The sequence below is a fragment of the Cyprinodon tularosa genome, unplaced genomic scaffold (assembly GCF_016077235.1).
Source record: "Cyprinodon tularosa strain WSP-4 unplaced genomic scaffold, ASM1607723v1 ctg268, whole genome shotgun sequence".
NCBI classification, from domain to species: Eukaryota; Metazoa; Chordata; class Actinopteri; order Cyprinodontiformes; family Cyprinodontidae; genus Cyprinodon; species Cyprinodon tularosa.
In genome coordinates this window covers 258,289-283,095 of record NW_024038972.1, presented here as the reverse complement: position 1 = coordinate 283,095, position 24,807 = coordinate 258,289, and the positions used below count along the sequence as shown (strand labels likewise).

The window sequence follows — 24,807 nt, the reverse complement described above, 5'->3', positions numbered from 1 at the left end:
GGCTCCCTAACTTGGTATATGTGTCAAAGAGAGCCCTAAGGGTGCTTTTAAAGTTTTTTTTTATTATTATTTTGTGATCAAATGTGCAGGAACTCTGATGTTAGAAATATAAATCAGAGGAGCTGGATGTCTTGCATACAGCATGAATCAGTAGGACTCCTTAAATTCAGGGTCTCAAGAGTCACCACCTGTAGCTTATTAAAAGATTATACACAAGAAATAATTTACATCTATATGGTTTTATTTAGTAAATCAAATGCAAATGACCTTTTATGTGATCCTGTCTTTAGATTAAAGCTAAATTGTGAATATTTTTCTCTGCATGTCCATTTTGAAGTGACATTCGTTTTACCGAGGACTAAATTGCCACTTTAAAACAGAGTTTAACAATGTTGAAACATTTAACCTACAAAACAGACATTAGAAAATAAATTTAATCACAGAGTAAAAGACCACCTTTCTAAAAAAGAACTACGCTGTTAATCCAGTAAAAGGCCCAGCGGTGGTGAAAAAGCTTAAGATTTAAAAACACAGATTTAACAATTATCAAAATAGTTTGTTTAAAAAAATAAATATAAAGTCTGATTTTACATCTCCTTGTTTTATGCCCTAGGAAAAATACCTGACATATTTAGTGATTCCACATAATAGAAAAATAATTCAGCTTTAGTCTCTAAGATGTAAGAACTTGAGAAAAACTACAGAGGGCGCCAGAGTGTGGGGAATATCTGCAGCTAGGCAGTGTTAACATTTCTAATAACTGTCTGTATTAGTGTCAGGCCATGCTCTGCCTGTCACTGTCTTCGCTCTGTGTCGAGTCCCCTGAGCAATGGTGCGCGAAGTCCAGAAAGATCCCTTCTTGTTCCTGCTCTGAGTCCAGAGACTCTGTGTTCTGGTCCGCTGTCATCTCAGTGCTGGAGGCCGGACTGGGCCCTGAACTCGTGTCTTGTGCAAGCAGTTTAGAAGAAGAGGGCGAGTCAAACTCCAGTGAGCCAGAACAAATAGCGTCCTCACTTGGGGAAGGCTCGGGAAGGATGCTGGGTGAGGGCTGCTGGGGTTTAAGCAGGTGGGGCAACGCGGGGCTGTGGTTGTCTCTGTGCTGGAGGTCTTGACTGGATCTTAAAGTGTCTGAACAAACAGTTACAAAAGCTATGTTATAATCAGAGCATTTTTTGTTGCTACTTTAATGTAAAGTGCCTCAAAAAGACATACTGGAGCATATTGTGGAAAGTACATGATTGTTAAATATTTTCACAACAAAAAGGAAGAAAAATGGCAAAGCTAAACAGCCAATATGTCAGGGATGAACTTGGTGAAGTTTTAAAGTGATGCCCTAAACTGTGAACAGTAGGCTACGTTGTGATGGTTTATCACATCAAATCCAGCAGAAAGTACATTAAAGTTTGTTGTTTTAATGGGAAAATGTGGCAAAGCTCAAGGGGTGTGTCTGCTTTTATGCAAGGCGCAGTAAAATTAAAAGTTGAAGCCTCTGGTTTACCTGTGAGAGCAGCAGAGGTGGTAGAAGATATGGAGGAGTTGGAGGGGCTGATTTTTTCAGAAATCCTGACGACGGATTTAATCAGCGAGCTACTCTCCTCCATGCAAGACGACATCTCACAGACGGAGTGGCGTCTGATGCCCGTGCTGCCGCCAGAGGACGTGTCTATGTCGTACTCCACGACAGGCGTCAGCATGGGAACGTTATAGCTCTTAGAGCGGACCACGGGATTCTTCACAGTGGGAGAGCCGTTTGATTTGGGAGCTCTGGAGTACTGCAGCTTCTTTTCTACAGAGGAAGAAACAGATTTAGACATTTTGTAGAACATGAAACACAATAGATGAGAGCAGAGAAGGACAGACATACCTAACAAGCAGGATGAGCAGTGCAAATTAGAGGATTCGTCTCTGGAGTATAAACCATGAGTCCCGAGGTAGGGAGAGACCACTTTCTGGATGAGAGACTCCAGACGGAGGTAGTCATCTGTTACACCTTTGGATTCGTGGACTCCCTGGATCAAAGGCACAGAAATAAAATATAAAGAGAGAAATCAGATTTTCTCAGGATTAAAAAAAAAATTGATAAAAATGAGGTATTGTTGGAAAGATAAAGGTCAATTCTGCACAGAGTGATCAAAAGAAATCTGGTAAAGAATTGAAATCTGGTATGTTGACAGAGACATTTCTGAGACTGATCCAAAATAAGTCAAATTAGATTAGAAAAAAAACCCAAAGGAATTGTTAAAATTAAACAGAGGCTCAGATAAAATGGAGAAATTGTAGGAAGAGACATCTCATGAAAAAAGTGACAAAATATGTCAAAATAGTAAAGAACAAAGACAGTGAATTACATACTTTTAGGAGTGAAGCCATTAATTGCTTTAATATAAGTAGAAATTAATGCAACTTCTTGGATGCTTTAAAAACAATAAAATAAGCAAACAAATTTATTCTGTGTGTTTAAGGAACTTAATAAACTGAAGCTGTTTCTGTCTGCAGATGTCAACAATATTATAAAAACTATTGGAGGCGCTGAGACAGAAGGTCTGTCATGTAAAGCTGGCTTTCATTGCAGAAGCCAACCTGGTTTCTATACTCTAAATCACGTGCTGCTGCTTGAAACCAGCCCAGAACCAGACCACACGAGCAGAGCTCACTTCAGTCGACTGCTGCCACATCGTCCTAAAGAATAAAATGAGGATTAATAATATTCACCACTGAATATAAACAGGCTGCATGTCCGTCCTATTTTTTTTTTTACTGTCTTTTTTTAAAAGTAAACATAACAGGATTAAAGCGTGTGTTTAGTTAAAGCATCCGCTGTTCTGTCTGAAGGCCTGTGGCCTCCATCTCTGAGTTGGATTTAAGTAAATGAGTCACTACATTTTTAACCCAGACACAGACAGACACAAGCCTCTGCTAGATGCACAGAGAGCAAAAAAGGAAACACGGAGGGAAATACTGAAAGTCAAACAGGTTAACATATCCCATGTTTAGTTACTGATTATTTGAGCCCACCACAGATAGATAACCATTAACTGTTGCCGAAGCTGTTATAGTAGAGGGCAAAAGCTTAAAAAGCTACCAAGGTAAAAAATTAATTATTACCTTTTATTGGTTGATAATGGATAAAATAAATCAATTCAGCTTGGAGTTGAGAAAACACGTTTCAAAGCGAATGAAACAGAAGAATTGAATAACCGAAGCATTCCTATCTAGGTGTCCAGAACTGGGATGACAACACATTGATAAAGAAGATGATCAATAAACAATCAATAGGATAAAGGAGAGCCAGGAGAGGGATTCTGCACAATGGAAGCTATCGCTGAACTATCAGGTTCAGGTCACTGTATTAATAATCAAAATCAGACTTTCTTTGCAGTGAGATGAGAAACGAAAAATAACGACTACCTCTGTTTTACACAGAGACTATAAAAAAAAAAAAACCCAAAGCAGAACCAAAAATACATATTTTAAAAAGCACTGAGTAGTCAAGTCTCCACTGGTCAGGACACATCTGGACGAACTGAAACCATCCATCCATTTTCTTACACGCTTAATCCTAAGTGGGGTCTGTCTCCCGCTGTCTTCAGGCGAGAGGCGGGGTACACCCTGGACAGGTCGCCAGTCCATCGCAGGGACTGGCAAACAACCATTCACGCACTCACTCACACCAAAGGAGAATTGAGAGAATCCAAATAACCTAACAGTCATGTTTTTGGACTGTGGGAGGAAGCTGGAGTACCCAGAGAGAACCCACACATGCTCAGGGAGAACATGCAAACTCCATGCAGAAACCCAGAACCTTCTTGCTGCAAGGCAGCAGTGCTACCCACTGCTCCACTGAGCAGCAAACTGAAACCAAATCTTTATATCAATAGGGACAAAAAATATAGATACAACCAGATGCACCTGTTCCATATAGTCTACTAATTGTGGAGAGTCTATATCTTATTTCATGCAGTACCCAAGCTGTTTTTGTAATGCTGTGTTCTGTATTTTGGCACTAAAAAGATGATCAGAAAGACGACAGAGCTGTAACCTGGTGAGAGGAACATGGTGGTCCGAAATAGAAAGTTTGTTGTGTTAGTAAGAACCATCAGAAGATTGTTAGAGTAACTAGTAGGAAGTAATCTAATCAAATAAAACTAACATTGATTTCGGCAATGTAACAATAAGTTTCAGTTTAAGTACTTAAATAGTTCAAGTACTTTTGAACTAATCTATTATTATAGATTATGGAGGTTTTTCCTCCATGTTTCTAAGCAGCAGGTTGCATAAGAAATTAAAGGATGATAACAGATGCTGCTCTCTTTAAAGTTATTGCTTTTACAGCAGGTTGTCTCTGGTTCCTACTGAATAGAGCTAGCACTAACTATTGAACCTCAATCGGCCATCTTCTGTGATTCAGCTTTACAAACCTTTTAGCATGCAATGCAAGCTGTCCTGGTCATTGCATGTTAATGAGCAGTTAAGCCAAAAGGGGTGGGGGGTTTCCCTTTTATATTGTATACCCTTTGGCTTTAAAGGGAAAAACCCAACAGTTGTTTTAGAAAAAGCCCCCAATTCTAAAGATATAAAATCATACTTGACAGCTACTAGTGTAAAATGACAGCTTGTAGCATATAGACTATAGGCGACAACCTTTGTGAGGAATTGTCTCCTTAGGCTGAAGATATTTCTAAAATAATTCAGCTGAAGCCTTTCAGGATCCAATCTGAGCTTCTTTGTTATTTTTTATCCCTTTTTCCTCAAAAACCTTTAAAAATATGAAAATATCCATTTCAGGTTTGCTGTGGAATCTGTTAACTTGAACAAAATGTGTTTATGGTTATTTTTAGTTTAGTTTACAAGAGATAAAAGCTTATATATATATATATATATATATATATATATATATATATATATATATATATATATATATATATATATATATATATATATATATATATATATATATATATATATATATATATATTTATATATTTTTTTTTTTTTTTTTTTTACTTTATTTCTATTCATTTTTAAACATACAAGTTCACATAATCAAACGCCAGGGCTAGGGCAGGTGGTATGCAGTCATACTAAGAAGCATAACAATTCTACAGACATTTTACTCTATGTATTCTCCATAAATAGACAGAGAGAAAAACTCCCAGGTGTCTGTCCAAGCAATATGAATTCACAAATATTTACTGTTACACACCTGCCTTTGGCAATAAAATAATCCCATCTTTCACAGAGTCTCTCTCCTTTTTCCTTCTTGAGCCGTAATGTAAAAGTCAGCATTTCCATATTGTGGATCATTTTTATAATATTCACCAGAAGCTTCAGAGTAGGGGGTCTGGGCTGGAGCCAACATTTAGTAATCGCTTTCTTGCTTGCAATCATAAATATCTTCAACAGGTGTGTGTCTCCATTATTGAGTCCCTCAGAAGGTATTTCGAGGTACATAGCAGGAAAGGTTATACCCATAATTTCATAGATTAATCAATTAACGTCCTTCCAGAGATCTTCAGCTCTGGACAGTCCCTAAACATATGAAAATGACCCGCAGAGACCACACCGCATCCCCCCCCAGCAAGAGGACTGTGATCCACCCAGTCTGGATCTCTGCTTTGGCGTCATAAAAAACCCAATTACATTCTTCCAGCAGAAATCACGCCATGTTAAAGAATTAGTGGTGGACAGTGTTCCTCCAAATCTGCATCCAATCCTCAGGTGAAATGATTGCATCTGCTTTCTTTTCCCATCCTTGTCTGATATAATCAGCTGAGTTCCTATTCATAGATGTTAGGTTTCTGTAAAGTTTGACGATGATGCCTTTTGTATTTTGACAAAAGCATATTTAAAGTCAGCGGTACAGCTTAATAAAGAAGGTATCTGTTTAGTGCAGGGGAAATGTACTTATGTTTGCTTTGGATCAATGCTCTGCAGCTGGAACATTGATCTGAAAGCATGGCTTCCTCCTTCTGGGTTTTCAGTTAGCGGAGCAGCGGAGCAGGCCCATACCATCAGAGTACCACCACCATGCTTACCTGAAACACCACTTTTACACCTGATATGACAGCACATAAAACATAAAAACGTACACATTTGTTGTTCAGAATATTTTCCGTAAAGGAAAGACAGATGTGAGACGGGCCTTTAGTTTCTTGTTGTTTTTAACATTAGAGCTCATCCACTGATGCTTACCATAAAAACATAAGGGCGTATGTATTTCTTGATATATTTATATAAAATGCATAAAATTAACTGAATCAGAATAGACAGCCATCAATAATAAATGTAGTAAGGAGTTTTTAGGAATTTGTAATCATATCTGTAAAGCACTTCAAGGTGCAAACCCACACTGAAAAACCACAATCAAGTGCAAATCAAAGAAAAGATACCAAATGTAAGACAACATAGAGCAAATGCACAACCCTGACTTAAAAATTGAATAAAAAAAACTATATTTAGAGTAAGATCCTTCCATGTACAAAAAAAGCGATCATGAAAATGCAGCTACTTTTAAGTGCAGGAATATTTAATGGTCTCCCTCATCACACATATGAGTCAAAGGTCTAATACACTCATGCTGTTTTCCTGTTCTTGTGGGGATGTTATTGGTTTAGTGTAAACACGGAGAATTCACATCAGGGAGGGTGCAGAGGGGACCAACTGGTCATGGGAAGACAGCTCTACTGTATGTTCGCACTGAATTACTTCCTTTGAGATCTGTTTCAAAGAAAAACACTTGCCCTTGTCCTTTAACCCTTGCTCCTCTTCGCCAGAAGATTGTTTATTCTCCTTCTGCTCGCCAAACAGCTTAAGCTTTTTCAGAATGCGGGTAAACAGAGGGAAAAAGAATATAAAATAGAAGAAGAAAGAAGATACCTGTAGTATCATCAGCATTTGGACGATGGATGGGGGGACTCTGGCTCGGGGTCGAGACAGAGCCTCATCCAGTTTTAGGTTGAGGGTGATGATGTTTCTGAAGTGGAGGAGAGCAAGTTGACGCACCGATGGCTCCTTTCCCTGTTTAAACAAACAAACAAAATATTAACACAATGAAGCTATCAGCAAGGTATTAGTGAGGATGGCTAAGGATTTTCATACCTGCACAGGGTAGAAGATGGCCTGCAGCATGGAGAGAACATCGCAGAAGAAGAAATCCCAGGTTTCAGCCAGAGAGTCCAACAGCTTCTGACCTTGGATGGAACCAGGATGATAATTGTGCAACAAAAAAATCGCATCAAGACAATAAAATCAGTTCGGTTTTGTATATGTTTAACATTTTACTCTGGAGCCTGTGACAGATTTGCAGCATTTGGTTCCTCATTACACCCTAAGTTAAGTAGTGGAAGCATCATGCTGTGGGTCTGCATTTGGAAGATGTATATTGCTAAACACAGGATAATATTATAAAGACATATCTTTTAGGGGTTGGAAAGTCCCTGATACTGAAGAAAAAGAAACCAAATAAGACATAAAACCAGATTTATAATGGCAAGGTTTAGATCAAAGCGTGGTCCAGATGTAGATCCATTTGAGGATACGTGCAAATCCTCTAAAATCCCCTTTTTTAGATGGTTTCATGTATTCTGACTAAGTTTGCACTATTTCTATAGAATAATGCTTGAACTTGTTTTTGTATGTGTGTAAAGCTGGTAGAGAAAAACCACAAAAAGATTTAAAATTGTGATGACAGAAAAAGACGGTTGTGTTGCTCTGTCACGTACAATTCCAACGAAATACAAAGAAATGTGGCAGTGATAAAAAAAGCAAAAAAAAGTTATGAATAGATCTGCAAAGTGCAGCATCCCTTCACCTGCCTACATAAATTGACTTCTGGGCACCTTGGGTACAGTCAGAACAATAGATCTGTAGGTTTCTGTGGTTTGGCTTATCCTAAATTTCTCACCATCTAGACGTGATGGTGACGTAAAGGATCGCTTCCTGTCTTGTTTCTGTGACTACAGCACTAAGAGTCACAGTCAGTGTGTGCTCCTCTGAAAGTGTGAGTGTTCTATCTTCCTACATTGTTTTACATTACGCAGAAACAGAGGGAACATGATAATTTTGTCTTACTTTCCTCGTCTATTTGAAGTATTTGAAGTGAGTCAGTGTTTGGAGTCAGAAAATGACCTTCACTTGAATTCACCAAGGAGAGATAAAGCACTCCCAGTTCAAACTAATGGTTAACTCATGATGTAAACGCGGCATCTGGGATCATAGTCAATAATTATTTTCCCTGCCAGTCGTATCTGAGACCAAACCAGATAAAATAGTGATGTCGGAGTTTCTTAGAAATTAATGAGCGTGACCAGGAACAATGCTAATCAAAGCAGGGAGCCAGATTTCTTATGATGGAGAAGCATTTCTAAAGAATTTATTTCAAAAGAGATTATCTCTTTTATGTGTATTTTCATCCTGGGTCTCTACAAACGATGCAAACAATCAAAATCTAGACAGGTTTTCTTATCAAAAGAAAATAATAAAGTCTTGTTTTTTTTTTAAAGTGGGGCTAAAAACTTAAACTAATTTAAATAATCCACGCTTTTCTTCCTTTGAAAGACTTCACCTAAACCACTTGTTTTAAAATCGGTTAACATTCAGAAACCTAAAAAGTGAACAATATCCCACAAACTCTAAAATGATGTCATGTGGTACTGTTAAAAATTACCATCCCATTTACAAATGTTTGGTTTTAGATAACCAAAAATAATTTTATATCAGATAAAATAACAAAAAAATGCTAAAAGTAGTTTTTAAATACTTTATGATAAAAGCTGGCCAAACCAACTAGATTTGTGACTAATAATCAAATATTTTTGCTAGCTAAGTTCGTTTTTAATAATTTCACAGAGGTCAAATGACTGTTGGCTGCAAGCTATAATCATCAACGTTAAAAGAAATAAAAGATAAATAAAAAATAATGTATGTGTAATAGATCCAGAGTCTCAATTTCTGAAATAAGTGACTTTTTTGTATGTTTTTTTGTTACTTTTCAACAATATTCTGCGACCCCTCCTACACAGTGGAATGCATCACCTGTGAAACTTATTCCAGATCAAATATGAGTTTCAAAAAGGTTAAAAAACAATCCATTGGACTTTGTTTCCATGTATGAAGACGTTTCGCTTCCCATCCAGGAAGCTTTTTCAATTCAAAATGGATCAAATATGATCAAATATGAGCCAATAATTAATAATAATTAATTGTCTAACAGGTAACAAGGTCTAAGAACTGATTAAAACTTTACCACTGCACATACGCCCAGTTTATTTAGTAAGTCTAAAATTAACCTTACTATGAAGCTTTCTGTCTTCTCCGTAACATTTCTATAAACATATTCTAGCAGTTCCCCTTTCTATGAGCTAATGGAGACATTTCTGATCAAATCTGTGACCTCACCATCTGTAAACATCATGACTTGCCAGTCAAATGATGAAAGAGACAGTAGGTGAAAGAGGTGAAACTGAACTTTCTGTGGGTATCCTTTCCATGATGCCAGTCACTGAAATCTATCAGCTGCAAATGCAACCACTTTGTGTTTTAAGACACCAAAAGACTCTTGGTCTACAGTCATTGGAACTTGTTTTAAAAACTTTTTAAAGTTTAAAACAATTAAAAATAAATGACACAACATTTGAGGATGGTGTTATTTGGTTTGGTGAAGGTGCAGAACCTCTCCAGCTATAAGTTATGCATACCTTCATAGAAGCGTATCTTGTCCCTCAGTATGACCATGCCTTTGGTGAGGAGCTGATTCTGCAGGTACTCGGTGAAGAAGGAGCCCAGCTCTGTCTTCAGCAGCTGCCTATGAAACACAGATAGACGAGGGTGTTTAAAGCATGAAGTGACGCGCACACATCACCGGTTGGTCTTTAGATGGAAAATGAAGCAGATGGAGACGGGTTCGCTGAGTAAACTGCTGTGTTTAAATAGCAGATGTCTCAGGAAATTAGCAGCGATGTGCGCTCTGTGTTCAGGAGATACGGCCACATCTGAAAAAAGATTTTACCTCTGGCAAATAGAGAACATGAGGACCTGGAGATAAATATGGCTGCTCGGCTCTTTACATGTGAAACCACTTTTCAACCGGTTACATAGTACAGAAACCCTAACAAAAACATTCATTCAACATCTGTTTAAATGTTTTTCTTGTACTGTAGATGTTTTTTATGTAAAATACTAAAATAGAAATAACTTGTTATTATGCTACCATCACTGTTATTATCCAATACTACTTTATTTATAAAGCACTTTAAAATTTCTCAAAGGACCAAAGTGCTGCAAAGCGTAACAACATAAAACATTACAAGACATAAAAAAATAAAAGCATAAAATCAATATTATAAAACCTATAATAAAATAAAAATAGTTTAAAAATATTTATCACAGGCCAAAATAAACATTTAACATAGTTTTGAAAGCCAAGGCAAAAAGATGAGTTTAAAATCAGACAGAAAGGTAGACTTTTTAATCCGCACTGGAAGCCGCCACAGAGAAAAACGACTACGCTTCCGTTTAGCTTTAGGCATCTCAAGAAGCAGCTGATTGGCTGACCTGAGTGAACGGGACGGTGTATGAAGGTGCAGCATCTCAGAAAGACAAGATGGAGCAAGAGTGACTGCATGGAGTGAGAGAGTGAGTTAAAAACAAATAAAAAAACTTTAAAATGAATCCTAAAATGTACAGGGAGCCAGTGTAGTGAGACTAAAATGGGAGCTCATATTTAAAAGCCGCAGCATTTTGCATTCTTTCTTTGAGCGATGTTGGAGGCGCTAACCCTTATCAGTCAGGATGGTGAGTTCATGGTGATTTGTTACTGAAACTAAACAGTGTAAATATTTCAAAAAAGAAAAGCAGCTGCAGCCTACACATTTTTAAGTGTGTGGAAGGAAACTGGATCATAAAAGAGATTAAATGTTAAAGTAATGAATTATGAAATATGTTTAAAACAAATAAATTAAACTCTGCATTAAGCATTGATTTGTGGATTCTGCTGTCAAACCTGAGCCGCATATCTCTGCAGCTCCTCCAGAGTTAGTACTACATGAAAATTTGTAATGTTTTTCTACAGTTGTATTTATTTATTTATCTTTTTTGTCGGCTCTGATGCAGAAGAACACAGATACATTGAATATAAATTTAAAGTAGACTCCTTTAAGAATGAGCTGATATGTAAAGGTAATTTTTTGTTTGATTGATTGTTTCACATTCTTTTAATTCATAATGATAGAATGTTATTTGTTGGTGAAAAGGATACATTTTCAGTAAAAAAAAACTAATGTTTGTGTGCTTTAATATTTACACCACACAGTTTTGAAAGCCCTGTCCAAACATCCCTCAGGTACACTGAAAGTAAGCAGCAATGACCCATTTGTAACCTTAACCTGTCCTTTCCTATCTGATCAAATAATCATAAGGTGTTCCTTATTCAGGTCAAGCAGCTGTTGCCATGCATGTGCAGGTCTGAGAATGAGGGCGACTCTTACAACTCACAGTTTAGGACAACAACAATATGATTTTGTTACATAACTTAAATAAGAAAATAACTGAAATTTAAAAAAGTCCAGTATGCTTGTGACAGCTAGCTTACCTGACACCTTCATTTAAAGTATAGAGTTCATTTACTCCCAGCTCCTTCTTCTGGAAAACTGAGATCACTGCGTTTTGGATGCTGAAGAAACACATAAAATGAAATAATTTAAAAGACAAACAATTAAAATGCATTAAATTATTATGCAATGTTATTTTAGTGCTTTCCTATCAAAAAGTATGAATGAATTTGTGAGGGATAGGTCTGAAATGTGAAGAGCAAACATGATGAATAGCTGATCCACTGACCTGTTCCAGGTGGCGTTGGCACCGGCCCTCCTCTGCTGAGTCTCTTTGCTCCTCCCGGCCTCCTCTGACAGCCCCCCAGCTGTCCCTCCCTTCTCCCCACCCCCTGATGAACATTTGGCTTGCGAGAGGTCGGTGAGGCTGGAGGACGAGCCGGTGCCCAACCGCAGTTTGTTGTGAAGGCTCCTTGAGATCCAGCAGGAAGGAAGAGAAAAACATGCATTTATAGACACAAGTTGGCACAAAACGATAGATTAGATTGAAGGCAGACACCATTATTAAATTTTAACAATGATATCAGACCACTGATCTTTTTGGGTAAACAATGAGGTAAGGAATCAAAGAATCATCCAGGCAATGAAGTATATTACACTTGCTAAAAATCAAAGCTTATACTGGTTTGATTTTACTAAACTAATTTCTAAAATAACAGGATGGTTACCTTATCTCCCATGTTTACGTGGTTAAAATGTTCATAGACGGGTAAAAGCAAGTTAATTTCAGTTACCCCAACTGAAGGACAAACAGATAAATAAAGAGGACAAAGAAATTATCTTAGAAGTTTGGAGCAAAGCAGCGTGTGAAAAAAAAGACAAAGAGAAAGCCACGTCTAATTCTGTGCAAGGCATTGCAGGACTATAAACAAAAATATTCCCACCATCTTCTGCTGGCACAAACATGATGTTATATACTTACTGAAGCACATAAAAGGGTATCGCATAGCCCCACTCCATGTGTGTGAGTCACAGTAATCTGGATGGAAGCAGCGCGTCTGCCTCCCTGTTCCCAGCTTTACTCTTCCTGACCCGCTCTACCTCTCCGTGTCTCTGTCCCTTCGCCAGTCTGTGTCAGCTCGCCGGCCATGTGACCATGAGAGCTTTTGTACCAGGCGAACAAAGGAACCCTTTGAGGTTCAAAGAGGGAGGGAAGAGTTTAAAGGTGACGCGTTTCCCTCCATCTTTTTCTCTTACCATTTCAGTTTGAGATGAACGCAGAGGGTTATGGTTGGTGTCCAGTATGGAGGATAGTCCAGAGTTTCAAAAAGTACTTTCCCCAGTGGTATTCCTTTAGTGTGAAGCGTGAGATTCTCAATAAAGTCAACCATGCCTTCACTAAATAAAAGGAACAAAACTATAGCACTCCACCCTCCCCTACCTGTTGCTTTACACTGACACTTTTTAAACTTTAACAACAATTTCTTTTCATCACCAGAAAGATAAATTACTCATTAGGAAATATTTCCATAAAATAATCAAGGGGGTTCAAACACATTCCAGGTTATAATCTGTTTTACGAAAACAAACAATGTTTGAGAATAAAGCTTCTAAGCTTTATGAACTACTTCACCACAAAACTCTAACTTAAACTACAATAAGATTGTGCAGCTACACCACTGAAAAATAATCACTATTTTGGATCGATCATACTTTAAAACAGCAATTTCAGATGCTTATATAGAAGAATTGGCAAGAAACTGACTGGAAATAGCAAGAGTAACAATCCCAATTCTCAAATCAGTTTTTATAGTTTGTTAATTGTTTTATAACGGAAATCAAATTAATTTGCAGGAATATCATTACATTGGATCCACATAAATAATTCACTCACTTAGCTCAGTTCACTGCAAATCTCAAAAATATCTAAAAAAAAAAGTGCTTTAGAGTCACACTTATAGCCATGCTTTAATTAAGAAATCTTTCAAGCTTAGACAATAAATAGATAATGACTCTTAAAATAAGCACAGAGTCACTATCACAGTCTAGACATGTTATCTGAGCTGAGGAGGAAAGTGTCCTTTTCTGGATTTGAAAAAGGCAAAGAGCTCTGATATGAGCAGGAAGTGAAACACATCTGAATTTTTGGCCCCTATTCTGCACAGGAAGGCTGCAGTCTAATCACCGAACAAAGGAAGAAGAAGAGTGAAAGCACGAATGAGGTCATCTAGGAATGCATGTGCATTAATGTACAGTATTGAGAGTATTTGTGTATCTGTAAGGGACACAGACAGTAGGAGCTGAGGTGAAACTGAAGGGCAGTGTTTGCTAAGGACCGTGTTTGTGGTCTTACCTCCTAAATGAGCCCTCTCGCTCCATGTTAGCCGCGGCAGATGGCTAACAACCACTGGGAACCGGCAACCAATAAGGCAGCATCTAAATAAACATGGAAAAAGGACATGATTGTGTTCAGATTTGCAGAGAGCACGCATTAGTGATGATGCATGGTGCAGATTTCCCTCACAGAGACACATCTAACATGCAGCATTCTAATCAAATCTAATAGTAAAGTGGTTGAGAAGGACATTTGATCCTGCTACAAACTCAGATGCCCCCTGTTTGCTCGCGCACAGCAAAACAGATAAGAGTGGCCCATACATTTCAGACAAACCAAGCTAGGTAAAGCTAAGGCTTTCTGGCCCCTTACCATACAAGACTAGCTCTTTTTTTTATGACAAGCCCCCAAAGTCTGCGTGACGTCGTGTGAACCGCTACACTGCTTCTGATGTGGCTTTGGAAGTTTGGCTGCAAAGCATGCAACCAAGCAGAGCTTCAGTAGAGACCTCAGAGCTTTAAGAGAAGGGAGCTTTAAGTGTGGGTGTGACCTGTCTGGTGAAGCTGAGGTCAAGATTGAGGGCGATTAGAGTCTGTTTATATGAAAACTGTTGTGTGTTTTCTATTATCTTGTCCTAAACTCTTCATGTTTCACTATGCAACACAAAGCAATATCTAATGAAGAACTTTTGCTCTAAGCTACTTGGGAAGATCAGATTTGTTTTGAATTTGCGATAAAAATGTGATTATCTAGGTCGCATGTTTTATATGTGCAAAAGACTGGTAGGTTATTTTAAAGAACACGTAATCACAGGGGGACATGTACTGAATCTGGCAACCATATTAAAGATAAGAAGCATTTATGGTCAGGCATTCCTTTTGGTTTAATGATAGGATCTTCAGCTGGTTTTAGATAAGAGCTTTTACTGCTCAGGTCTTCAGGTTAAAGTTTAAGCAGGTGTTTCCTGCTTTTTCACATTAAAAATAACAACCTCAATGGATTCTGTTGGCATTTTATGCAATGAATCAATACAAGGAAGTGTATAACTGTGTAGTTAAAAGAAAAACGTGCACGCTTTTCAAATGTCTTTACTAAAAAAACTATTATAAGACAGTATCCAAAACTTTTGCAACTAACTTTATATTCAGTTTGGCACAACAGCAAAGGTAACAAGAGATGGTGGTCCGGTATTTAGAGCAGCAGCCAAGAGCTGCAGGGATCCACAGCAAAGCGTGTGGTAGCCTGTGCTTTGGTCAGAGGAGACCAATCTGAACTGTTTGGCCTCACTCCTTAATGTTATAAGTAGTTATTAAAATTAAACGTACCAATCTAAGAAGTAGAAACACAGAGGTGGCAGCATTAATATTAGAATAAGTTACATTACTAATATTATATTATAGATGTTACATGAATATACTTGATGAAGGTGTATTTTTATTTTTTATGCAAGGCCACTGAAAATGAACACCCATAATATGCTTCAACACACACACCCATACTTGTTCTGCCATCGTAGTGAGGACCATGTGTTGACTTGCATGGACTTCCATTGATTTTCAACGTTTTCTATGTCCTAACCCTCAACCTAACGAGTAGCACATTCATCTTCTCAATCCTGAACACCTATACTTTGTAAAAGGGTTGTGGGAGGAGGACTTGGAGGTGGTGCCTTTACAAGAAATAAAAAAAAATACATAAATCTTCTATCTGCGCTAGACATGCTCTCATCCAATTTAAAGTGGTACATCGTGTCTATTATACTAAAGCTAGATTGGCTAAAATGTATGATGGAATAACTGCAACTTGTGATAGATGCCAGCAGTCTGAAGCAGACCTTGTACATATGTTTTGGTTTTGCCCCTCATTATGTAGTTACTGGTCAGATATGTTTGCCACTTTGTCAGAAGTACTGGGTGAAAAAATCAAACCCAATGCACTTACTGCGATATTTGTGATCCCCCCTCTCCTTAGCGACATATACTTTGGCTTCCTTTGCAAAAGCGAAGAAAGATGTTCTTGCTTTTGCCACTCTACTGGACAAGGACATCCTCTATTTTATAAAACTAGAAAAAGATCAGACTGTCTATGATGGGCAGAAGTGGAATGTTTATGAATATTTGGGGACAATTACTTGAATATGTCAACAAGTCTGATATCACACTTATTCCTGAACCCAATGCTTAAGGGGGACATGCTGAACATGATTATTAGTATGCTATGTCTGGCTGTGGGTATGTCTATATAATTATGCCTTGTATTTAGCATCTGCTGTTTGATGAGTAGTTTTTTTTTTTCTTGTTTGTCTTTGTATGAGGGGCGTTCAATAAGTAATGCCCCTGACGCACTTCCAGATGTTTGATCGAGCTGAAATTTTGCATGTGACGTTATTTAAATCTCTATAGATTAAGTAGTAAATTGCAGCTCTGATCTATTTGTAGTTTCTGACTTACAGGTGTTTGAACTGAGTAAAGTCTGAAATGGAGCCTGTTGAGTGTCGTGCAGTGATCTGGTTTTTCTATTTGAAAGGACTCATCCTGTAAAGATGATATTAAAGTAACTTACAGCGATGATGCCCGTTATATGACCTTGCAAAATGTTTTACAAGGTTATATTATGGGACATTATCAAGATAAATTACTTTCATTTGATCAAAATTCCCCCTTTCAAATGCAAAAACTCAGACTTCACTCAGTTTTAACACCAGTAAATGAGAAACCACAATTATTTCAGAGCTGTAATTTGCTATTTAATCTATAGAGATTTAAAATAGTTCACATGCAAAATTTCCGCTCGATCAAATATCTGGAAGTGGGCCAGGGGCATTACTAATGGAATGCCCCTCATATATTCCCTTAGCAAAAAGTAGTATACTTGAAGTAAATTCTATTAAGAATACATAAGTATAAGTTTAGAAAGTATACCGAACAATGTACTTTTAGTGAACTTAAAGTATTATTTCTTCGAACTAAATTGGGGCAGTTTTTAAGTTTACTAAAGTATAATTAAAGTATACTTTAGTAAACAATAACATAAACAATAGTATAGTCAAGTACACTTGCCTATTCTATTGTTAGGTATATGAAATATAGTTTAGTATAAGTAAACTCTAAGTGCACTGCCTGATTTTAAGTATGAAATTAGTGCACTTTTAGGATACTTGAATAAACTACTTTTTGGTCAGGGATAGTCTGTTTTGGTTTGTATGTGTGGGGGTTGATTGACTGTACAAACTGTACATTTATGTGAAATATTGTCTCAGATCATTTTGCTTAATAAACAAAGTAAAAAAACAAACAAAATATCCTCTCTTTGCAACAACCGGTCCTCAATTTGAGGCTGAAATTGGAAAAATGGTCCTCACACCGAGGGCTAGACAGGTACACACACACACACACTCTCTACCATTCTACAGGCTGGAGCCTAATAGGGAAATTATAACCCAGCACCAGACATGCTCTAAAATAAAGTCTCTGACTAGTAAGGGGTTTGTTGTTTGCTTTACTAAGAGAAACCGCAAGTTGGAGGTCCTGCTGTTAAAAAAAGAAAACCACTCATTTAAAATGACTATTCTGCTTTCCTTCAGGACTGACAGCGTCTATAATAGGCAGATACATGGCTTCACATTTTAAACAAAATGTTTGACTTTAAGTCTTAATGGGAATGTTCCTTCAAATCGCATTCTAGTGACAAATAACCTTTCAAGTTCACATTGAATAGCTTTATACTCATTTTCCAACCCTTTTTTGTGAGTAAAATAAAATAAAAGAAATAGTACCTTCTGCGTTTCAACCAGCGCGTGAAAATGTCCCGCACGTTCCGCCGGTAAAAAAAAAAAAAAAGCTGCGTTAATGTTCTGAATCCGGCCGCGCGTAAGACACTGCGAGCTGTCAACCGAGCTCTCACTGCGCGCGAGCGAGGAAAGCAGGGAGGAAGTAGAGAAGACGTCAAAATGAGAGCGCCGCGCGCGTGGGTAGGTGTGTGCGCGCGTGAGTTTTTTTTTTTTTTTTTTTTTTTTTGCTCTGGTGGGTTGAGATGGTACGGAGCCCCCTAGGGGACATGGGGAATTTTTTTTCTTTTGCGTTCCCTCGCAATACTTTTGCGTTACCTCGCAATACTTTTGCGTTACCTCGCAATACTTTTGCGTTCCCTCGCAAAAACTTTTGCGTTCCCTCGCAAAACCTTTTGCGTTACCTCGCAATAGGGCTTGGTCGTCGTGACCATGTTGACGGCGCACTTTACGGCTTCCTTAGACTATTGCCTGTGTTCTCCCTCTCAGCCGTGTTTTATTTCGTTTAATTTCACCGTAACTTGATTTCAACCATGGTAAACCGTTGCTGTATTGTGGGCTGTAACAGCGCATCACATGATCGCCGAGGGAAAAACCTACAAAATGGGATAACTTTCCACCGCTGTCCTGCCTGGAGGCGCAAACACGGAGACCAAGTTTCACAGATAACAAAGAGTCGTCGGCTAGCTTGGATCGCGGCTGTAAGACGAGAGAACAGAACTTTCCACAGTATCCTGATGTCAATGCGAGTGTGTTCCCTGCATTTTCATTCTGGTAAGTTAAAGATGCACGGTTTTATTTTATAGCCTACAGTGTTTCCTTCCTTCATCCGTGGCACCACATACAAGCATGAACGCGCCCCCAGAGACTGTTGATATAGCATTTTCATCCTCGTTGGTTGATATAGCATTTTATCCTCTTTGGTAGAACACACTGCCAGTTCCTACAAGGACAGGGACATCCCTCTCCATTTTCAAAAAAAACCCTGAGGTTGACAGCTGTCATAGCACCACTTATAAATTTTGCTGATCCTAGCGCTTACCAGCCGTCTTGTAATGTAATGTAATCATATAATACAATTTAATAATGTGTATATTGAGGATCATTGATAACATTATGGTTCTATATGTGTTCAACACTGCTGCTGTGGATAATAATTTTAAATTGTGTCACCAGGAAAACCAGCAAATGAAATGTACACCTCGCATCCGGATTGGGCACCATCACTACACTTGGGCCACACTGAGATAAAGGCCACACAGACTGCACGCTATGAGAGACAGGAAAAGAGAAAACGGCAAAGGACTGACAGTACACCTGCGAGGATGAGACAGCTATTGATGACCTTGTTCCACCCGGTAAGCCTTACAGAGCCAGCAGATTCAACACCGTATGTTGCTTTTGTGGCTTTTTCAGCTGCATGATGCACATTTAGCTAAAAGATGTCCTTATTTTATCCATAGTGGAGACACCAGCACCAGCTGAGGATGGAGCTGAGCAGACACCGCTGACAGAATGTGACTTCTGTCAGCGGTGGCGTGCTGAAATCAACCGGCTGCTGGAGGAGAACAGGACCCTGAAACGTGAGCTTGGCCAGAGACTTCAAGCTTAACACTAGCTTTGTGACCATTCATTCAGTGAAAGGAATCTCAAATCTTCATCAAAACATTATTCAAAATATTAAAAAAAAATTTAAGAATAATTTGCTGAAATAGAAATCAGCATTTGTTTGATACTTAGTGTTAGAAAAAAAATGTGTCCTAACAGGTTTTCTGAACCATCTTCTAATCTAGTCTCCCCCAGCTGCTGGTAGAAACAAGATTTTTTTACCATCATTCAGAAACTGGATAGGTGTTACATCTGTATTTTGTTGAAAATCATTTATTGAACATTGTTATTAATAAAATTTTAAGGAATAGATTAAATAGTCAAAGATCCGCAAAATATAAAAAAATAAACAATAGTGCAGTGCTGTGGCCATTCAAGTTAACTCCTAGTTTGAATCAGAGTCTTTCAAAGTGAACTATTTAGAAAAATGAGTGCAGTATTGACTGCGGGTTATTAAATCTGACCTCATAAAACACTGTAACGGGTAACTTTGAGCTTAAATCATTCAGTCAGAGGTATTATGCAGGTTTAAATGTCCTGTGCTCATTTCATTTCTTTTTCTTTTAAGTGATATAACAATATAACAGCGTGGTTGTTATACTTTACTGTTGTATAACTGTGATTTATATGATATGTATACACATGCATGAGGGGTTGAGGTTAACGTTTGCTTTCCAGCATAGAATGAAATATAATGGTGTCCTTACCTGCATAATTTATGTCTATTTTTTTTCTCCTCAGGTCTTGCACTCTCAGCGCATTAATGAGACTCCCCTGAAGCCATGGGTCATCATTGCTGACGATGGGCAGGTTTGCTGTGCACACTGTACATGCATGGCTGGAATTGCAGAGGCATGTACACATGTTGGGGCTCTGCTGTTTAAGATTGAGGCAGCAGTCCGCATCCGTGGGAAAAAGACTGTGACAGATGTGCCAGCTTATTGGAAAATACCAGCAGGTATCAACAAAGTCAGCGGTGAAGTCGCCCACAAGATGGACTTCACTTCATCCAAAGCGCAGAGGATTGCTCTGGACAGAGTCATCGATGACAACATTCCCATGCCTGGCCTACGGACACGGGCCAGCAGACGCACTGCCCAAGCCACATTGGACGACTTATCGTCAATGTTCCCTGTTCTTCAGAACCATAGGTCAGTTTGTATGTCCACAGTGAAGCCCTACTTTCACAACTATGCTGCTCCTGTCCAGCCAGCTGTGATCCCAAAACCCCTGCAAGACCGTCTGCGCGACCCAAAGTTTGAAAATGCTCCACCAGCTGTCCTTCTCCAGCACTGTGAGACAGTGAAAGACATTGCAGCTGCATATTATTGCACGTCGTTATATTACAATACAATTATAGATTATATTATTGTATATCATGACATATTGCATCGCAGCCTTTATTTATACAATTTAAGAAATGCATATTGTTAAAAGTAATTATATAAGACATTGCACTAACATTGTTTTTTAATGTGTACTATAGTACCGGTAATAATTTGCACTACTTCAAATGTTATTGATATCTGTTATTACTTAATTTGATCTACCTCCAATTTTTATGTTTGTAATTGATGTTTCATAAATACGTATTTTTTATTACTTTGGAATTTTTTTTATACATAGACATTTTTTATAAAAAGCATAGTATTTTGTATTATTACATTGTATTGTTATATTTGCATATTATTGCACGTTGTTATATTATACAATTATAGATTATATTATTGTATATCATGACATATTGCATCGCAGCCTTTATTTATACAATTTAAGTAATGCATATTATTATAAATACTTATATAAGAATTTGCACTAACAGTGTTTAACTGTTAATGTTTACTATAACTACAATTTGTATAATAATAATTTGCACTATCTCCACTTTCCATTTCTCCATTGATGTTTCATTAAGACCGACTTATTAATAGGATTGAACATTTTGTATAAATACATACTATGTTATTGTAAGTAATTGCACTGCATTTTCATCGCGTCCATTTTTTATTTGTAACCATTTACCTACAAGCATTCAAACTGCACTGCTCTGTTCTGCGCTGCACTGTGTTCTCAAGTTTCACTACTTGCAAATAAACACTGAAAAGGATCTGATCGTTTGAGACCTCTTGCTTTTGGGTATGGATGCAAAACACACCTATGGCTAAAAAACAACCCACTTGTTAAATGTTTGCTTAGAGTGTATTGTTGATACAAAGAAATTGTCAATTCCATATTGAGCATCAATCTTTTCTTTAATACAGTAATTCATAAACACCAGAATAAAGTGGTTGACTTTAAGGTGTGGAAGTCCAGTGTAGTATTTCACTTTGACGGTGTCTTCCTTCAGGAAATCTTCATCCATTTTTCTCTGGCCAAGCTCACGTTTCAGGGTCCTGTTCTCCTCCAGCAGCCGGTTGATTTCAGCACGCCGGCGGTGTCTGCTCAGCTCCATCCTCAGCTGGTGCTGGTGTCTCCACTATGGATAAAATAAGGACATCTTTTAGCTAAATGTGCATCATGCAGCTGAAAAAGCCACAAAAGCAACATACGGTGTTGAATCTGCTGGCTCTGTAAGGCTTACCGGGTGGAACAAGGTCATCAATAGCTGTCTCATCCTCGCAGGTGTACTGTCAGTCCTTTGCCGTTTTCTCTTTTCCTGTCTCTCATAGCGTGCAGTCTGTGTGGCCTTTATCTCAGTGTGGCCCAAGTGTAGTGATGGTGCCCAATCCGGATGCGAGGTGTACATTTCATTTGCTGGTTTTCCTGGTGACACAATTTAAAATTATTATCCACAGCAGCAGTGTTGAACACATATAGAACCATAATGTTATCAATGATCCTCAATATACACATTATTAAATTGTATTATATGATTACATTACATTACAAGACGGCTGGTAAGCGCTAGGATCAGCAAAATTTATAAGTGGTGCTATGACAGCTGTCAACCTCAGGGTTTTTTTTGAAAATGGAGAGGGATGTCCCTGTCCTTGTAGGAACTGGCAGTGTGTTCTACCAAAGAGGATAAAATGCTATATCAACCAACGAGGATGAAAATGCTATATCAACAGTCTCTGGGCGCGCGTTCATGCTTGTATGTGGTGCCACGGATGAAGGAAGGAAACACTGTAGGCTATAAAATAAAACCGTGCATCTTTAACTTACCAGAATGAAAATGCAGGGAACACACTCGCATTGACATCAGGATACTGTGGAAAGTTCTGTTCTGTCGTCTTACAGCCGCGATCCAAGCTAGCCGACGACTCTTTGTTATCTGTGAAACTTGGTCTCCGTGTTTGCGCCTCCAGGCAGGACAGCGGTGGAAAGTTATCCCATTTTGTAGGTTTTTCCCTCGGCGATCATGTGATGCGCTGTTACAGCCCACAATACAGCAACGGTTTACCATGGTTGAAATCAAGTTACGGTGAAATTAAACGAAATAAAACACGGCTGAGAGGGAGAACACAGGCAATAGTCTAAGGAAGCCGTAAAGTGCGCCGTCAACATGGTCACGACGACCAAGCCCTATTGCGAGGTAACGCAAAAGGTTTTGCGAGGGAACGCAAAAGTTTTTGCGAGGGAACGCAAAAGTATTGCGAGGGAACGCAAAAGTATTGCGAGGGAACGCAAAAGAAAAAAAAATCCCCATGTCCCCTAGGGGGCTCCGTAATACGGAGATGCAGTTATAAAAAAAAATAAAGTCCACCCTCTTTCTGTCACACGTGTCAAGATCCTGGTCGCTTATTCAGATAATAATCACACCCTCGAATACTTTTCAATCAATTAATAACATAGAAACTACTAAAAAGCATCTTTTGCAGCTCTTTATAGGAACTTTGCAGGATTTAATATTGTTATAGAGGAAAAGTCTTCTTTATGCTGAGGTTTGTGGGCGCCTATGTTTCTGTGCAGCTGACATTTGACACAGAATGTTGAAAAGCAAAGCAAGCCCACAGCATAACCCCTCCACCAGCGTGTTAGACAGTTGATATAAGGTGTTTAAGTTGAACTATTTTAAATGTCACATTCTCTTTGAGAGAATTTGCAACAATCCCTCAGAAGCATTAGAGTATTTTTAAATAATTAGGTTAATTAACACGCCTGAATATTCTGTCTGTATGAGAACAATTACCATAAATTTGCATTGTCCTAAAAACTTCTTCAGTAATTAATTCAGTGTTTGCAAACGAATAAGGACGAGCCTGCACAATCCAGCACCCTTATTTATAGTTTGAATGAAATGTTTGTACTGAAACAGTGTTTTGGTTTCCATCAAAAATGAAACTATTTAACAAGATTTGATAAAATTATAAAATTGTAAGTTAACAGCTTCTATTTCAGGACATTAATTCAAACATGCCTCATATCTGAGGTTCGAAATCATTAAAAGTGTGTGAACAGGTCTAAACTACCCTGCACAATCAAACTTAAATATTTAATAATAAATAGATTGTAATCTTACACTTGTACTTTCTATATCTACCATATCGAATCCTCTAACCCTTCCTTTAGGTTGTTTTCCTGTAAAACATTTAAGGGAGTAATGTAATCTTGCTTAAACATAAATGAAATTTGTCTAACTTTTGTAGATCAGGTTATATATAACTTTCTCCTTAGCAACAGAAATACTGACCCAGATTCAACTTTAGGTTCGTTTCACAAGTAGAGACCCATAAACAGATTTAATTTTAAATGTTGCAATGGATGCGAAAAGCAGCACTAAAGCTTATGTTACCCTGAAGATTAAAGATTCTGAAAATAACCATTTAATTCAGAATATTACTGCCTCTAAATGCTGTCACCTCGTGCATCGCTGTAAAACAGATTTAAAAAATGAGGAATAAGTGAAGAGAAGAAGCTGGCCATCAAAGTTTTCATGGGTTTACATGGTGATATGTTGCATGGCCTTAGTGTGTGGGCCTCTCAGCCGCCTCTGTATCTGATGTCAGATCAATGCATTAACCACAGAGCTCCAGCTCTCTGTGTTACAGCCAGAGAACTGCATGTGCAGAGGCGGCATGCGTTTCCAGCAGCTCTGCCTCTCGGCTACCAATTATTCATCCATTCCCCCTCATGTATGTAATAACCAACCTGTTTATAGCGGTAACACTGACCAATTGCTGTATCAAAGTTTCACGGTTCATTTTAAACCTCATACACAGATGTTTGACTGAAAGACCTGAAAGACACAGTTAGGCAATTACTAAGTGTGACATAAACATCCACATCTGGCCTACACACCATGTTTAGACACTGAAACAGTAGACATGTTATACACAACATCTCAGCCACCTTTAAAGCCCGAAAATAAGGAGTTTCTGGAGTTTCTTATGCAGTGATTGATTTGTGGCATTTTCTATGTTCTTAAAACGTCATTATTACCATGACAAACTACTTGGATGTACTTGGCTAATCGACACTGATGATTATCTGTTCACTCTAAATGGGAATAAAACTGCTCTGCCTTTTATCACTGTGCTTTTCTGATATGGTTTATGGCCGTCCTTTCACAGATTTATTGCCTACTTTGA

At 38.1% G+C, this 24,807-nt stretch overlaps 1 protein-coding gene and 1 long non-coding RNA gene across 6 annotated transcripts; one reads left to right on the top strand and one right to left on the bottom strand.

The window, feature by feature from the left end:
• Positions 1-220: 220 nt before the first annotated feature.
• On the bottom strand, positions 221-17,802 carry LOC119786202 (proline-rich protein 5-like). Of its 5 annotated transcripts, none has more exons than XM_038289371.1 (10): positions 17,657-17,802; positions 13,900-13,982; positions 11,836-12,027; positions 11,588-11,668; positions 9,696-9,802; positions 7,099-7,190; positions 6,877-7,017; positions 1,865-2,009; positions 1,499-1,786; positions 221-1,128 (listed from the first exon to the last, which is right to left on the bottom strand). In XM_038289371.1, the coding sequence occupies exons 2-10, from the start codon at positions 13,923-13,925 to the stop codon at positions 776-778; spliced, it is 1,425 nt and encodes a 474-aa protein (XP_038145299.1). In that variant the 5' UTR covers positions 13,926-13,982; positions 17,657-17,802; the 3' UTR covers positions 221-775. The 5 variants fall into 5 exon arrangements, with proteins under 5 accessions (XP_038145299.1, XP_038145301.1, XP_038145300.1 ...); XM_038289373.1 differs by having other exon boundaries at positions 11,836-12,018; XM_038289372.1 differs by lacking the exon at positions 17,657-17,802 and adding an exon at positions 14,254-14,332.
• Positions 17,803-18,381: 579 nt separating this feature from the next.
• Positions 18,382-21,123, top strand: LOC119786206. Its single transcript, XR_005281160.1, has 4 exons — positions 18,382-18,442; positions 18,845-19,026; positions 19,132-19,251; positions 20,018-21,123. It is a non-coding gene; the product is annotated as an uncharacterized LOC119786206 (long non-coding RNA).
• Positions 21,124-24,807: the final 3,684 nt, after the last annotated feature.